A 13,316-nucleotide genomic window follows, 5' to 3' on the forward strand; every position below is an offset into this window, starting at 1 on the left:
ATGTCAAAGAAACCAAGTTAGATCATAAAGGTGCTTGTGATTCTTGGAGATCTATTTAGAATGATTCTAAAACGAAAGCTATTACTGCAAAAGGAGCCTAGCAGTCTCCTAACTACTTGGGATTCCAGCGGCCTCACTAAGATTCAAGCTCACCAAAGTGAACACTAGCTCTCTCTAACTGCCAAGTCTAGTAGAGTCATATTCACTTATGTGAGCATTTATGCTCCCATTTCTCCAATCAGCAAAATAGCATTGGCTTTCTATTTTACCCTACATTGATAAGCACAAACCCAGTAATCTGATTCCTGTTGGCAACATCAACCTTGTTCCTTTTCCTTTAATAATTTGGGATGGCTCTAAAATTGAGCTTAAGAGAGAGAAATACACTGGGACTAACAGAAGAGTTGGCAATAATTCCATTGCTGAAAGGATTGACAAATTTCTAATAAAAGAAGGCATTCTTACCCATTTTTCCACAACCAATAGTAGAATTATCCAAATAACTATTTTTTATCACAACTCAATAAGTTTAGATTGTGGTACCAATGAAAACATGAGACAAATACCCTTCAAATACAAAGCAAATTAGGTTCACCTCATAGTTGCAAGGCTCGAAATCAACTCGTACTTTTTGGGCACTCAAACTCGGACTCCACACTCATTTGGCATTTTTTATGGTCAAATTTGTTTTTGTTTGCTATGTTTGCACAAGAAGGGTGTCGATTGAAGTTGTGGGCAAAATGAACGGCTAGCATTTAGGAATTCCTAAATCAGAAATGACCGGTTACCAAGGGAGATACAATAGGTTGAGTCTTTCTATGTCCAAGTCTCTAGGACTTGCCAAGTCTAGCAAAAGTTCTAGGCGAGTCTCTTAAGTATGGTTCATCTAAGTGGCTTCTTAAGTATGGTTACCAAGATACAAAAGGTTGAGTCTTTGCTATGTCCAAATCTCTAGGACTTGCTAAGTCTAGCGAGTTGTAGGCGAGTCTCTTAAGTATGGTTCATCTAGGTGGCATCTCCTCAAAGGTTAAGCATAGTTGGAATTTTTGGTACCTCTAACAAAGCTCAAAACATTTGGAAACTCAAAATTTCCAAATTAAAATCTGATTTCACAATTCAATTCAAATCTCATTTTGGCTCTCTCACAAATCAAAATAATATTTTTTATTAGGTTGGGAGAAACCCAAAAATTGGTGGAAATGGCTCCCCTCTTAGAAGTTCTCAAATGCAAGAGAGATTTTATTCTATGACAACTACATGAAAATGGCAGCCAAGAAGAGCAATACTAAAGACAAAAACCACATGATTTGGCTCCATGAAGGTGACACACAAAATTCCTTCATCTCAAAACTTATCAAAGATACCAAAGAAAAATGATCATAGAAATTCAGCTTGACAATGTTAACATAATCTCTAGACTAAAAGGAGTAAAACTAGCCACTCAAGTTCGTTACAAAGCACTATACTAACATATGGATGGAGATCCTACTACCCAAGACTCTCTTAGAAATATTCCCAATGTCACTATTGAGATTTTAAAATTCCTCTTTGTCAAGCAATTACTATGGAGGAACTTATATGTGCTCATGTTCAACACAGCTAAAGACGAGACCCCTAGTCGTGATGGTCTACCATCAACTTTTTGATCTTATAGCTATCAATCTCCTTCGTTTGGTGGAAGATCTTCAAAAAATGATAAACTCATTGGTGTCATAACTCCACTTTTCTCCTCGACTTATAAAGAAAAAAATATATATTTCCAGCAATAGATTCAAATTCATTTCTCTTTGAAACTCCTCCTATAAGTTCATAACCAAAACCATAGCTAACTAAATCAAGAACCTTTTGGGATTTCTCATCTCTAAGAAACAAAGCAAGAATCATTCCTATATACAAATTTTTGACATAATTGTGGTTTTTCATTAAGCTCTTCATTCCAACAGTAAGGAAGTGGAGAAAAAGAGTTGCCACTAAACTTGACAGGGCTAATTAAGACTTTTTGGCACAAGTTTTACAGGCTTTTGGATTCCCTTTGCTCTTTATGATATGGATCTTTGGCTGCATTACTAATCCTTGGGTAGCTCCAATTATAAATGGATCTCTTTGTTTTGTAAGGCAGACAGGAGTTTGGACCAAAGCTGCCCCCTATTACCCTACTTATGCATTACTTTTGTGGAAGCTCTAGTAGGACCCTTTTTATCAAACAAAGAGTCTGGGCCATCATTGGAATCAAAGTTGCCAATGTGATTAGGGAGATAACCGCACTCAATTTGTTGACGATACCATCTTGTTGGGAGAAGGAAACCTCCAAACAGAATATTAGAAATTTAAAGTGTTGCCTTAATCAATTCTTTCTTGCTTCTAGAGCTGCCAATAATGCTGACAAGTGCAGGTTCTACATTATAACACATACGTTGTTGAAAGCAGAAACTTCTCCTAAATTCTTCAGTTTGCTCATGGTGGTGCAAGTCCTTTCAAATACATGGGTGTCCCCAAAAGCTTTAAATTAAAAAGATTTGTTTGTTGGTTAAGCCTCTTGGGAAAAATTCATAACCACCTTTACGCTACAGCAATGAGTGACCTAGCCTTGTGAGCAGGCTGGTTTCAATTAAATCTCTCAAATCTAGTCTCCCTATCTACCAGCTCATGATTTATCATGCTCCTGCCTCTATTTTTAATGCTCTTGATAAAAAATACTAGAGAATTTACTGGCAAGGGAGTAGACAAACTCACCAAAGAAGTTTCACATTGTTGACTGGGACAGAGTTACTAAAGAAAAATTGCATACCAAACTACACATTAGATCAACTTCTATAATTAGCACCATCGTGTGGGCAAATCTTTTTGGACCCTTTTAAATCCTCCAATGTCTCTTTGGAAATAGATTGTTGGCTACAACTATGGTGATGGCACGCATAGTTGGTGTCTACTTGAAAACATCCTTCCAAAGCATAGTGCTTCCAAAAATTGGTATTTGATTGTGATATCCATTGAGCTAATTAGGAACAATGTATCTTGGACCCCAGAAATGCCAATAGTATCAAATGCTAAGATGATCCTATTCTAGGTAATAATCCTATTTGTAGTTGCACTCATATGCCTAGGGACCTCCTCCTATCCACAAATCAGCTGGGAATCCAACATCTTTCTCAACTCATAAACTGGGGAAGAAACTACCCAAAATGGTCTCATCTTAATGGAATTACAGATGAGAATCAAAGAAAATGGTTTCTTCTTAAAAGAGGAATTTTGGGCCCACATATCTACTTCAAAGATTGTGAAATCAGTCTCACGTCCTCTTTGACTACAAATAAGCTTCTTCTGTTTGGATCACTCTTTCTCAGCTTTGGCATTCAATTTTGCAACAGATTAAATCTAGAAAACTGCACTCAACATTGGAACTCTTGCCAAAGTAATTCTCTAAAAGGCTAACTTCTCATTAAAATTTTATGGCCGTTCTCATATTTTTTTATGTATGAGTTTATTTGGCTTGACAAGAATAAACAGATTATTGAAAATATTGCTACTCTGAAAAGTGCTCTCATCATCAGGGTTTGACATGCCATGGTGAAAAACGCCAAAGCCCATTTCAAAAATAAGTAAAACACAGCCAAGCTCTCCAACACATAACTTAATCTTCTCAAAAAATTGTAATCTGAAGGGCTTCTTCAGCACTACCGTGATTAGCCACACTTCTCTGTATATTTGTTTCTGCTACCCTACTCTCTTCTTTGATGGGGATTTAAAATCGAATCCCAGTATCACTGTTGCGGGTGATCTGTTACGGCTCAACTCTCATCTCAAGATCCTTGATTTCTGCTAAAATTTCAGGCAGGCCTCTATTAATTTGGCTGACCTTATGGGCTGCAAGTTTGGCCTTTCTCTCAGTGTCTACGAAAACCTTAAGACTTGCAATGTCTATGGCAATTCTAAGTTGATGATCCAAGCCTCTCAAGTAAACATGTAATCAAATCTGTTCAGCTCTGCATCATGCTTACTCAAGTTTCCAAAATTCTTTGAAATTTTGATTAAATAACTGGCAAAATATTCCTAGAAACTTAAATCATCTAGCAGATACAAAGTCCAATGAAGTAATTCGGCTAAACCTTTTTTCAGCTTGCATACAGTATTTCAGAACTCAAGGGGCCAATACATCTCATGGCTTGTGATCCTCCTAGCTATGCATGTGCCAACTTGGGAATGGTATCTTTTGTCTTCTATGATGTATCTCTTGCTCTCTTTGTCATTTATATATAAATAAATCCTTTACTTCTATAAAATAATATTAAATAATACCAATTTAATGTTCAAATTCTTGAATAACTTTGAAATTAAAAATAAAAAATTTCAAACTAAAGGCAAAGCTAAAATGAAAGAAAAATATAAAGAATGTCAATGTGCCTACCTCACTTCCCCGCTTCTGCAGACTTACTTGATGCCACTTCTGCTCAGACGTTGTTAATTGACACTCAGAGTGCAGACTGTTGTTACTATATTATAAGACGCTTCATCACTCCTAGCCCTTGTAATCTGCTCTCAGACTACAGATTGTCACTCCTTATACTTCCTCCTTCCACACTCACCACTGTTAACTTGTAACTGTGGCATTTGCAGACTAAGAGACTGACTGTTGTGAATACAACAGTCACTTGATGCCTTTTAAAACATATTTTTTCACATTTTAGGGTTTTTCCAGGGAGATGTAAGGTGACACAGGCAGGGATGTCTCTTGTCACGGGATACATCTGTGTGCTATCTCCAATATGGGGGAGATGTTCCAAGAGGTTGAAGACACGTCGCCTGCTGCTATTGAACAAGCTGGGGGGCTGGTGGAAGACGGTGGAGATCCCAGTCGGTAAATGCAAGGGCTGGGTTGAGTTCAAGGAGGTGGAACACTCGACCCTGATCAGTCCCGTCCTCCTTGGTCCTACATCTAATCTAGGAGGCGTACTTCCTAGCATCTATAGGACAGTCCTCAGAGCCTGACCGCTATCCTTTTCAACACCATTTAGTTTCCTTTAGTCTACCATACCCTTATAGCAAAATATCCCCCTGAAAAGTATCATATTTGGATGGGAGACTTTAACTTTTGGAATTATTAAACCTTTTTTAAATGGGCTGCAACAGAGCTCAAGACTCTAAAACAATCTTTTGTAGTCATTCTAGCATATTCTATCATCGAAGACTAAAGGAAGAAGCACAAGAGAAGAATTCTTCAAAGGAGTACAAGCTTTAAAAATATGATTCTTTAACAAATTGATTAAGTGGGGCTCAGAACAAAATAACAAAGAAACTCAAGGTAGTTTAGAAGTTTCTAAAACTAATAGCATAAAAGGATACAGTAGAACTGATTAAGAATATGTGCTTTCAAGTACAATGCATTTAGTGTAATACATACCTCCAGAAGTACTCCGGGTGGCTTCATACTCCATGGCAAATGTAGTTGACAGTGATGAATGAAGCGTAGATATAGAAATAAGATCTCTTACACGGCGCACATGAGACCTCACAGACCTGTCATCATACGATGCTGGATAACAGAATACAACAAAATGTGTCATTCTACTAAAATACCAAAAAATTGAATGCTGCTATCAGATTTGCATGTCTTTAGAAAATATGTTCACCTATTTCAAAGTGAAAATAGTCCTTAATGGTATGGAAAACTTGGGTCATGTACCTGTAACCATTTCTAAAGAACAGCCTCCTGTAGTAATATCACCAACATCTCCAATTTCAAAGTAATCTGCAAGCTGGTGATGGGACCCATCTTTCATAACCATAATCAGGTCATAGCAAGTGTAAAAGCAGGTTTCTGGGGCATCAAGAAGAAACTGCCTCAGATCCATGACAGAATCTCCTGGATTGATCTGTTCAGAATTCCATGAAAAATCGGTATAACATAAAAGGTTATTATGTTACATGGCTGATTTACAACAAGATCAAAAACACCGAAAACAATTTTATAGAAATAATTATTTGGAAAAGCATAAAACAAATGCATATGGTACAACCAGAAACAGACAGCCCCATACATAGTTGTATAATATAGCCAATTCAAAAGAAGTCAGATCGGCCTGATTTCAGCTGTGAGAAAAAGTGAATAAATAGACCAATCTCAAAATTAGCGTGACAATCACTGAAATGATTGATGAATATAGCTGGAAGCTATTATGACAATCTCACAATAATGAAATTGTCAGCAAAGGTCATTTAGTGTGGAAAATGTAGCGAGTTGGATTTTGCGTCAGCACAATTAGCACTAGTAATGGATCTACGGCAAAGAGAAAAAAAATCTTCTACTTTTGGCAAAATATAATGTTGTTCATATAAAGCTAAACTAGAGTCTGCATTAACCATACATAAGTGAAAGAAAGTATGGTATCAGACAAATGGGGATAAAACCAGAGTCCAGACTTTTGAAGACAAAGGTGTAGTCTCAAAGCAATGAATGATGCAGCCAGGACACTAGAAAATGGAAGTAACACACACACAGCGATATATATATCCCTATATGCGAGAGTTGACACATCACGTGAATACAACTCAAAATTTCCTTATCTTCATTCTCATGAGATGGATTTAGAGATTCCTGACCTGCAAAAGGACTCCACTGGTGGTAATGCTCCAGTTAAAGCTTATGGGAAGGACTGATGAGATAGATTTAGAGATTCTTGACCTGCAAAAGGACTCCACTGGTGGTAATGCTCCAGTTACAGCTTATGGGAAGGAACTTCTCTGACTAAGTCTCACAATCTTTGCATTCTTAATGGACTCAAATGTTTAATTGACTCCAAAAGATTTACTAGCTCCTGTCACACAGGTGGTGCATTTGTAGTTGATTATGTCCCCATCAGACCAGTAAGCCTCAAGCTTACCAAGTATAGGACTTTTGTGTCTCCCACCAGCTTCCCCTTCCTGGTATTGCTATTTTGACTTTTCCTCTCCTACTGCCTCTATGTCATCCTCCTTTGTCTCTTTGGATTGTCGTACATTCATAACACAATTCATTTTAATGCTCAATAAGTTGATAGTTATTTTACCCACCTTTCTTAGTTTATGTTTAACTATTATACCCACTGACAAACTCAATTTGTCAACATGGTAAATGAATCATGAGACATTGGTAATGATAAGAAACATAAAAGTTTAGAACTCTGCAATAGAGATTCCATTGTGTCCCAATCATTGGCATTTTGTACATGTCCTCTGCATGCAATCCTCATTGAAAATAGGAACAGGCAGCTTCATGTGTATGTGAACATAAGTTCCCCAAGGGTTTCCGAATTACCTCACAATTATTTGGTGCACCCTCCTCTAAGGAAAACCTCAATAATCCCTAATTGACACACAAGCTTGGGTCTCATGTGCTAATTAGGTTTATGTCATCTTGAAAACTCATTGTCGTAGGATCTCCTCTTGCTTCTTATTCGTATCTTCCCATGATAAAAGGTGAGCTCTTCGAAAGCCATGCAATAGCAAAGGAGCAAACCATGAAGGACTTCTAGCAAGAATTGTAAAATATATAGTCTAGATTCACTTCTTTAATCCATTGCAACATTTCTTCCATTCACAAGTCACAAGATAGTGTGGACACAAATAATTTACTATGGTTGGGCATACATGTACCACAACTTATGCCATGGTGTTGAAGATAAGGTATGCTAAGTATTTGGGCCATGTTAATCACACCTTATAACATGGTGTTTAAGGATTACCATGCATTTGGATCATGTTAATCTCATGGCAATGACTCAAATAGGCTTCGAGTAAATTTTTGTATCTCAAATTATACATCACATTTTTCCTCTTCAAGTTTCATTGAGGAGGCTCACCAACAAGCTTCTAGCAAGAATTGTAAAATATGGCCTAGAATCACTTATTTTATCCATTGCAACATCCTTAAAGACATTGTTTCATGGGCTTCCCCCTTCTTGGTCACTACAAAACATTCATCCCATTCACAAGTCACAAGATAGTTTGAACACAAATGCTTTACTATCGTTTGGCATACAAGGACCACAACTTATGCCATGGGGTTGAACATAAGGTCAACTATGTATTGGGTCATGTTGATCACAACTTATGCCATGGTGGTGGACATAAGCTTTACTATCTATTTCGGTCATGTTAATCACACCTTATGCCATGATATTGAACATAAAGTTTACTTTGCATTTGGATCACGTTAATCTCACAACAGTGACACAAATAGGTTTCAAGTTAGATTTTTGGATCTTAAATTATGCATCACATTTTTCTCTTTGAGCTTCATTGAAGAAGCTCAATGACAATCTTCTGAAGTCTTTTGATACTCTATAGTTTCCTGCTTGTTATCTTAGAGCTCTTTATTATTGCCATCATTGTGCTCTTAGAGATTTTTGTTGCTCAATCAAAATTACATCAAGACTCTAAATCCTTGTAAGCACAATTAGAGTCAAACAAGGAAATAGTTCTCACCCTATTTGGAACCTATATATGCAAGCATAAGAACTTTCTTTAATAGAAAATCCTGTTGGCATTAGTTGTACCTTGCTTTGTGTATTGATTTTTGAAAAGCTTTTTGTTGACATTGTAGCTCTCCTTGTGTTTCTCCTATGGGCTTGCAGAGACAATTAGATTCTCTTGCCCAATTCTATGAGTTTTGTGGTTGTCATCTAAATAGAACAAAGGTCATGATCATAAATGAGTGAAGGAGCATTTTTTCCAATTTCCAATTTCTTACAATGCAAGATGGTGGAGACTATGCAAACCTACACCTACTTGATAAAGCAACTTGTATGTCCACCTCTCAATCTCAAACCTACTTATCGAACCTAATTGTGAGAGGGGCATGCCCTTTGATCTATTTGAAACATCAAATTTTTTGCATACATTTACGAACAACCCTTCAAAGCTTCTCTCTTCTATGTAGTTAATACAATGTTGTAAGATTTAAAGACCCAACATAGGGATTTTGACTAGGGTGTCACAATCCTACCATAGATAAGTAGACACAGCACTAACGGAAAATGATCTTGATACAAGACTTCATGATTTTCCAATTGGAAATCTACACCAGCGATTAATAGCAGTCTACCACATAACAAGGTCGATGGAGATTAGTTAAGGCAAGATTAAATTCCAAAAGGAGTGAATTACCCAAGATTAGTGGAAGGACAAAAGACACTGAGACAAGGGACAGCCCCTTTGCAAACCATTGCCCATGAGGAGAGACATGCCTCTTCACTAAATGAGAAGATATAAATGACAAGATCGACCTCCAAGGAATCATCACCATCAGCTCCAAGTGATTGCAGCAATCAGCGAAAGGAGATAATATCCAGATCAGACGTGTGAGAGCAGAAGACCTCTAACTGATCCAATTCAGATCTGTTATACCAAGCATCCAATAATCTTAACAATTGCTCTTATATATATGATTGAATGTAAAATGCATATGTCTGATAATGAATCTGTTTGTAAACCCCCATCATGTAGGGAAGAAAGAAGGTGTAAGGAAGATAAGTAATTATCAAGTGATCATCCAAGTAGACCACCCAAAGTGGATGTCCATGTGTGCCTGCCACTAGGGCCAAGAGGGCAAAGATCTGCTCTTGGACTTTTAGATAGGATGATTAAGAGGCCCCCTATTATGATAATCTCAACGACTCTACAATGATTGATCATTGACCTAAGGGGATGAGGCATGGATAGGGAAAACAAGTCCAAGCACCCCACTAGGTAGACCACCCCGAGTGGATGTCCAAAGTGCCTACCACTGGGGCCAAGAGGGTGAGTGTCAGCTCTTAGGCTTAGTGCAGGTGGCTTCGAGTGAACATATCATGCTTCTTCATCCAAGCCCTAATGTATTTGAATAGTAGCGAGTGACAGATATTGTCTATATATTGATTTAAGATTATTACATGTTATCTAACCCTAATAATTGAATATATATATTTTTATTTTTTTTTGGTTTTGATTGCAAGATCTAAATCAAGACTCATTGTTTAAAGAAGATATTTTACTTGGTAAAGATATAACCCTAACCCTAACTCATCTCTTGCCTTATTGCAATTGTGATTCTAGGGTAAATTTGGAAGGGGACATTACATAGGGGTTTTATAGAGAGTGTACATGTTACCATAATTCAACATATGAACATTGCAAAAAGACAATTCCTTATACAATCTGCAAGATAAAAGCATGTTGATGCAACAACAAACTCAAGATAGAAATATTCAATATTCTTCTTCAAACACAACATATAGTTAGGGAACAAAGCATCCACAATTGACACTATGCACGAAAATATATATTGCAAATTCATAAAGACTATAGAACAATCTGACTACCCTCTAATAACTAACTCCCGACAAATCTCTCTTTCCTATCCTCCCTCCCCAATCATTACATATCTTCCACTTGATATCCTTTCCTTGTTCAAAAGGCACCCTCTCCTAATTTAACTTGAATTCTCCAATTTTTAGCATGCATGTAACCATCGTTCCTCCAAAAGGCTGAGTTGTTACAAACCACTTCTAAATGCAGAAAACACAATTTGCTTACCTCTTGATTATAAGGAATCAATTTACATCATTCTCCACTTCTTTTCAAAATTTTGAACCTCCTAGTTCAAAACTAATTTATATGAAAACAAACCTCAAGAAGTTAAAACATTAAGAAACTTAGGAACTTAACTATTAAATTTTTCTTTTTTCTTTTTGTAATGTAGGATTGCTTCTACTCGAGGATGCTACTACATCAAACAATTAAGTAAGAAATTGGAATAGATGGTAGAACCATCCTTTTCAGTTGAAGAACCAAGCCACAACATTTCCTTCCACCAAATTAGATACCTCTACAACTCATCACATTTTTTCTTTTGCCGCTTCCAACCTCTTGTTGGATCAAAGATCCTCCTCCTCTACTAATTGATTCTCTCTCTATTCCCAACCTCTTGAAGGTTTAGGGATCCTCCTCCACTAAAAATCATCATGGCTCCTAGTATCACTTATCCAACCTTTTATCGTACCTACACATAAATTATTAGAAATAAAAATCAAGTTTAAGAGAACCAAAAATTCTCGTAAGTGTTTCGTCCTCTACATTATGCCATTTAGGCATGCATTCCAATTTTTCTTTTATGAGGCCTACGTTTCTTGACTCTATGTGATGTCTATATAACTTTGATTTCTCACATGACAAATCATTCTTTGCACCATCTTCAGTTGTTGCACAAGAAATATATATTCCTTTGTTTCTCTCTTTTCTTTGATTATGGGATTTTCAAGACAACCCTCTAGTTGCACCTTAATCGTTCTATTTACTTCATCACATATGGGTCTCCCAAAGTTTTCCATCTTTGATGAAGCTTCATCTCTAATGTGCATTGCTTCCACTGCTACAACAACTTGGCCTTCCTCTTGTGATTGGTTGCATTCCTCTCCATTGCAGTTTTCAAACTTTTCTCCTCTTGCATTGTAATCTATAGTATCTTCCACTTCTTTGGGGCAACACAAACCAACAACTCCATCTCGCTCATCCTATTTTATCTTCATCCCATTCATCTATCTCTACTCTCTAAAACTCTTGAAAGATCACAATTATGGGTTTCCGATTCACTAATAATTGTGCTAACTCTTCAAGGGAATTAAGCTTTCCTTGTTCTAGCAATTCTATGCCTCTTGATTCTATGGTTTTCCTCTTTAAATATAACTCTTGTTCACAATGTGAGCATTTATCCTCATGATTCTTTTTCACCTTCTCACATCACTTCAATGCCTTTGTTGTAGATTTCTTTTTCATTGCATTCGTATTAGTGCACAACTCGCATTCCACCAACATCCACCATGACTCGTCTAACTCAATCTCTAACTTTTGCAACTCTTTTTGTTAGTCCATCATTAACTTCTGCCTTTGCCTTTGTCTTATTTTTTCTTCCACCCTAGTTATCCTCTAACTTTTGCCCTTGCCTTTGTCTTATTTTTTCTTCCACCCTAGTTATCCTCTTTCTTACAATATAATATAACTCCATATTTGGATTCATCGTCATATCCACAACCACAATACAAAGCTACAACTCTCTTCTCCTCTTCCCTTTTGGATGGACAATCCATTAACCACGTATCAACATTCTATTGCTATTCTTCATCCATTTGAAGAAATTAACACAAATTTAAAGTGCAAACTTACAAGTTAATGCTTCACAATCCAATACGAAACAACTTCAACTCTCAACACTCAACATTCTTCAACTCAAGCAACTACACCTAACAACACTAATAATAACAAACCACTATTAAAACATCTAATAGTCATTCACTTAGTTGAATGATTTCACCTTCTTCTTCATATATGTCAAACTAACCATGTCACAACACCCAATCACATTCAACATGGCTGCCACTATGTAGCAAGTTCAAATCCCACCCAAAAAACCTGAACAAAGAAGCTAACCAACAAACAACTCTAACATAGCTTCAAGTTTGTATCTTGATCGGGCAAATTCTATCCACCCACTTTTGTACTTACAGTGTGTCCATCAACATCTTGTCTAAGGGCAAATATATTGGTTGTGATGGTTCTACTAGCTTAATTGATATCACTATGAATCTATCTATTGCATCTCCATAAGTTCTCTCTTGACCCATAACTATGGCTACTCCTTCAATCAAAACAAATTTATAGTTGGTCGCTTCATGAACAAATGAATAAACATGTGAGCTTTCTATTATATAGTTAAAAAATGAGTGATTGTTGGATGGACCTCCACCGTGACTTGGGTGCTATGACTACAATTGATTTTGCAACCCTCTTTGACTATGGTTGCCACAAAAATGCAACGTGTCCACCACATGCCCTTCCCTTTTATTTCTTGTATTGCAAACCCACCTGGTACCTCCACCCTGACTTGGGTGCTATGACTACAATTGATTTTGTAACCCTCTTTGACTATGGTTGCCACAAAAATGCAACGTGTCCACCACATGCCCTTCCCTTTTATTTCTTGTATTGCAAACCCACCTGGTAGCTTCAACTAAACATTCTCAATGCTCACGGCAGCTCAAATTCCTCTTCAACAACCACTCTTTCCTCGTTCTCATAAACTATGCACTTTACATATAAGTGTGAAGAGAATTAGGGGACAAGTACACAAGAAATAGAGAAAACAAAGACAAATACTAACATAGAGCATAGTGTCTCATAGGCACAAGAATGATTTGCTCTAACACCAAACTAATGCAACATCAAACTCAACATAGAAACATTGAATATTCTTCTTCCAAGCACACAATAAACAATTAGGGAGGAAAACATCCACAATTGATCGTATG

The 13,316-nt window shown here is 36.9% G+C and overlaps 1 protein-coding gene across 1 annotated transcript in view; it reads right to left on the minus strand.

Moving 5' to 3' along the window:
• LOC131078689 (clustered mitochondria protein) overlaps nt 1–13,316 on the minus strand; it is a 116,480-nt gene that overhangs the window by 79,570 nt on the left and 23,594 nt on the right. Inside the window, exons 4-5 of the mRNA XM_058016449.2 lie at nt 5,681–5,870; nt 5,399–5,530 (exon numbers count right to left, since the gene is read on the minus strand). Coding sequence (XP_057872432.2) covers nt 5,399–5,530; nt 5,681–5,870 — 322 coding nt within the window. The remainder of the gene's footprint in view (nt 1–5,398; nt 5,531–5,680; nt 5,871–13,316) is intronic.

Source organism: Cryptomeria japonica, chromosome 2, assembly GCF_030272615.1.
Source record: "Cryptomeria japonica chromosome 2, Sugi_1.0, whole genome shotgun sequence".
Classification (NCBI taxonomy): Eukaryota; Viridiplantae; Streptophyta; class Pinopsida; order Cupressales; family Cupressaceae; genus Cryptomeria; species Cryptomeria japonica.